Source organism: Pezoporus flaviventris, unplaced genomic scaffold (assembly GCF_033815535.1).
Source record: "Pezoporus flaviventris isolate CSIRO_AGI_PZ_B2104156 unplaced genomic scaffold, CSIRO_AGI_Pfla_v1 ptg000002l, whole genome shotgun sequence".
Taxonomy (NCBI): Eukaryota; Metazoa; Chordata; class Aves; order Psittaciformes; family Psittacidae; genus Pezoporus; species Pezoporus flaviventris.
Window position 1 is genome coordinate 31228561 of NW_026892550.1, and position 3896 is coordinate 31232456.

At 60.7% G+C, this 3896-nt stretch overlaps 1 protein-coding gene across 2 annotated transcripts; it reads right to left on the minus strand.

Annotated features, from left to right (window-relative positions):
• Window positions 1-1032: 1032 nt before the first annotated feature.
• Window positions 1033-2800, minus strand: HELT (helt bHLH transcription factor). 2 transcript variants are annotated; one of them, XM_061465198.1, is made up of 4 exons: window positions 2489-2800; window positions 2028-2132; window positions 1756-1852; window positions 1033-1657 (listed from the first exon to the last, which is right to left on the minus strand). In XM_061465198.1, exons 1-4 carry the CDS (start codon window positions 2528-2530, stop codon window positions 1164-1166), a joined length of 738 nt encoding a protein of 245 aa, XP_061321182.1. In that variant the 5' UTR covers window positions 2531-2800; the 3' UTR covers window positions 1033-1163. The 2 variants fall into 2 exon arrangements, with proteins under 2 accessions (XP_061321182.1, XP_061321174.1); XM_061465190.1 differs by having other exon boundaries at window positions 1033-1660.
• Between the last annotated feature and the right edge of the window lie 1096 nt (window positions 2801-3896).

Consider the following 3896-nt stretch of genomic DNA (forward strand, 5'->3'; position numbering starts at 1 on the left):
AGGATGTGTGTTTGTGTAACAGGCTCCAGCCATTCTGCTGCTGCTGAATGCTTTTGGCTCATCCCATCTTGCACTGTGTACATGGAGCAGGAAAGAGGTTCTCGATGGATTCACCATCCTAAAGGTGTCCTGAGGAAATGAGGGGTTTTTCTCCCCTCTGTCTGACCCATTTCGTTACCGTGTGACCTCTTCCCCACTAATCTGAAATAGCAGCTTTTCCTGTATTTACAGGTTAAATGGAAGATACACATTCAACTTTCTACTCATTGTAATGAAGATCTTTTTGTCTGTCTCCGCATAAAGGGTCGGGTTGGTTTACAAATTGCGGGTCAGCCCATTCTGTGACTGGGCAAACAACCCGGGTCAAACCTCCTCAAAGTCTCTCCACCCAACTGGAATAAGTTAATTTACCCGTCGGCGGCTCCGGCCCCGCCGGGCTCCCCCGGGGGCGGCTGGGGTCCTCCTGCCCTCCTGCCAAGGGTGCGGGGACACCGGGGACGCCCGGTGCGGGTGGCACCGAAAGGGCCCCGATAGGTCTCGAAGGACTCGCTCTCAAGAGCTTTTATTTGCTTTACTCTCGGTGCTCTGCACCTCCGTCCCCGCCGCCCGCCCTCCCCGCCCCGTCTTGGGCCTTCCCCATTATTCCTCCTCTGAACAACCTGCGCCGCCGAGAAATTCTCTGGCAAAACCCACGGGAGATCCCAGGGCCTCTCGAACGCGTGTCCCTGGGAGCATCCCCGCACAGGAAGACAGCACCAACTGGGGTTCTGGGAGTGTCCCCATGCTGCGGGCATCCCACGCACCACATCCCTCCGGCGGCTCTCCCAGCCAGCACGTTTCGCTTGTGGGTTTTTACCCCTGGGGGTGTGCGTGGGGGAGGCTCCCTCGCCCCCTGAGGGGGCGCCCTCCCGGAAACAAGAAGGGGCGCCGGGTATAAACATTTATTCCAAGGCATCCCTTGTACAGGCACCGCACCCCGAGGTGGGAAGGAGAGCGGGAAAGGCCGGTCCAGACCCCCGGGAGGGAGGGAGGCAGGCCGGCCCCGAGCTCCCAGCCCTCCGAGACTGCCGCGCATCTCCATGGCCCCGGCAGCCTCCCCGTGCGCCCGGGCGTAACTCTCAAGTGTCCGCGGTCATAAATAGGGTTTTCGGGCGGGGTCGAGTCTATAGCACGGAGTGGTGCTGGCCAGGGGGCAGCCCGAAGGCGTTGGGGTGGGAATGGCCGAGGAGGTTGAGGTAGTGGCGGTCCAGCCCTTGCACGGAGGAGAGGAAGGTGCTGCGCTGCTGGCCGGGGCCGGCGAGGGGCACAGCGGCGCCGGGGAGGTGGTAGGGCAGGGGTGGGCTGCGGGCCGCGCCGTGCCACGGGAAGGGGCCCCCCGAGGGCGGTTGGAGCCCGGCCTCTCCAGGGCTGTGGCCGTGCCCGGGGCACTCGGGCCCGGGGTGCAACTGGTAGGAAAAGTCCGGCTCTGGGAGGGAACCCAGGGAGGCGAAGAGGGGCTCTGTGACGAAGCGCGCTTTGGACTGGAGGAAGGCCAGGATGCGGGCGTATTTGGTGTCTTTGGTCTCCATCCTCTCTACCGTCGTTAGGTAGTGGACCAGGTTCTTCATGCACTCATGGTAGCCGTAGTGGAAATAGTTGGCGAACTCGGAGAGCAGCTCTGCTGGAAAAGCAAGGGCAGCGGAGCCGAGCTCCTCAGGGTCCTGCCGGGAGTGGGGGGTTAGAGGGTGTGTGTCCCGGTATCCCCTGCCTACCTACCCTTCTCCCGGCCACGGGGGAACTCCGCCGAATGCAGAGCCCGCAGGTACTGCACCGTCATCTCGAGAATCTCCGCTTTCTCCAGCTTTCCCGAGCTCTGCAGCGGGCGGGGAGAGGGGGATCACATCTCCCCTGCGGCTGCGCTCCGCCGGCCCACGGCCCCAAACCCCTCACATCGGGGTGGGGAGTGGTGGTGGTGTCGCTCCGCACCGGGGAGAAGGGAGAAGGGCCTGGGTGCTGACACCCCCTGCTCCCCCCCATCCCCCGCCTACCTGCTTGGCCAGAGCCATGGGCACCGTCTTCCCCAGCTCGGTGAGGCAGCGGTTGATGCGGTCCCTTCTCCTCTTCTCTATCACTTTGTGGGAAACCGGCGTCCTCTGCAAAACAGACGGGGCGCGTTAGCGAGGGGAGAAAACGGCCGGATCCGGCCTCGTCGGGGCAGCCGGCCCCTGTCCCGACCCCTCCAGGGCAGCCCGTATCGGCCCCACTCCAAGAAGAGACATCGGGCGCGAAGCGGACCCAGGAAGGATGCTCCGGCGGCCGGTCCTCTCCGCGCTGTCCGGAAGCGCCCCGTCTGCACGGGCGGCCCCGGCAGGGCAGCCTTATTTTGGGGACGGGTGGGTTGGTTTTTTTGGGGGGGCGTGCTTTATGAAGGGGAAGGAGGTGAGGGGGCAATGCTGGATTCTCCCGGCGGCCCCGCAGAGCCGTGCGCGCAAGGCGGGCTGCGGCTCACCCTCCGCTCCTTGAGCTTGGAGGCCATGGTTGGGCACTGCATCCCCGCTCTCTCCGAGCCCCTTTATAAAGCCATCACTTCTTGGGGGGGACCCCGGGGGGGGCCTCCACGGGCCCGCTGATCCCATAGGATTAGGGGCGAGCGGCGACGGGGGAATGTATGCATTAAAGATCAGGGTGGAAGGGGGCGAGAGAGGGATAAGGGGTGGGTTGGTTTTCTTCTCTCTTCTTCTTCCTTCCCCCCCCCATACAGCCGGGGGCAGCCCAGCTGTGTCACCCCACGTGGACCCCGCGGACACACGTGATGGTCCCACAATAGCGGCGGGGACGGGGATGCGGCGAGCGGGGCGCAGGGCGCCATCGCGCCCTGCGCCCCGCTCGCCGCATCCCCGTCCCCGCCGCCTGCCTGCAAATCCCCGTCCCCTCCCCAATCCCCCTCCCCTTAGCCTCGGCGCTGACTGCATTTTAAAGCCTGTCCAGAGTCATTAAAGTAATTAAGTAAGCCCTTAATAGGCTGTTCCGCCCAGTTCAAGGGAGAACCCTTGGAGACGGAGTGGCCCCGTTTGTTCTCAGGCTTTTCTCACACGACTTGGTGACACGTCCATCTTTATGAGAGATGGCAGCGAGGCTTTTTTTGTTTACACCGCTTTATGCGCCGGGGACACCCCGGCAGGTGTGGGAGCGGGGGGCTGGCACACGATTCCCCCCCCCCCCCCTTCCTTAAGCCCCCCTCTTTCTTTCCCGCCGGCCCAGGGAGGCTCTCGCCAGCCTTTGGCACACGACGCTCCTTTTTTGTGTGGTGTGCGCGTCTGTGCGTTGTTGTTTTACCCCCCCTGCTTCCCCCCCTCTCCTTTGGAGAGGCTCAATTTGTAGCCTATTATCCTATAGGAAAATGTCCCATTGAAAAGTATGAATAGTTTCATTGGGCCTAAATTTTAATAATGCGGGTCAAAGAAAAGAGGGGCAAATAAAGAGGGGATCGCAGCTGGCCCGAGAGTGCATTATTCGGTGTCACCTGCGAGCGGGATCGCCGACAGACCCCCTATTCATTTGCCTAATTTTGGTCAATTTAACAAACTTCAGGAGAAATTATTGTGGCATTGTTAAGGAGGGTAAAGCTTTCTGATCGAATTAACAGCATGTTTTGATCCGGTAAATGTCATTAAAAAGAAAGAAACAATCGCGTTTAAAGGGGGGCTCCGAGTTAAACGCGCCAAGTGGAGACGCTGGAGCGCAAAGCTCACAAAGGGAGCAAGTAACTGCCACAGGGGAACTTTTGTACGCTCACATTGCTGAGGTTTTTTACACAAAAAGGCATTATTTCATACTTGAATACGTTTAATCCAACAATTGTCTATTTTCTGCAAACATATTTTCACAGCATTGTTAGCTTTCCTCTCCGCGGCCCT

Excerpts from the sequence above, each read along its gene's own strand:
- HELT (XM_061465190.1), bottom strand. The coding sequence starts at position 2,530 with ATGCAGTGCCCAACCATGGCCTCCAAGCTCAAGGAGCGGAGG. Across the intron at positions 1,853-2,027 it reads CCATGGCTCTGGCCAAGCAG|AGCTCGGGAAAGCTGGAGAA; the intron begins GTAGGCGGGGGA and ends CGCCCGCTGCAG. Across the intron at positions 1,661-1,755 it reads CCCCCGTGGCCGGGAGAAGG|CAGAGCTGCTCTCCGAGTTC; the intron begins GTAGGTAGGCAG and ends TTGCTTTTCCAG.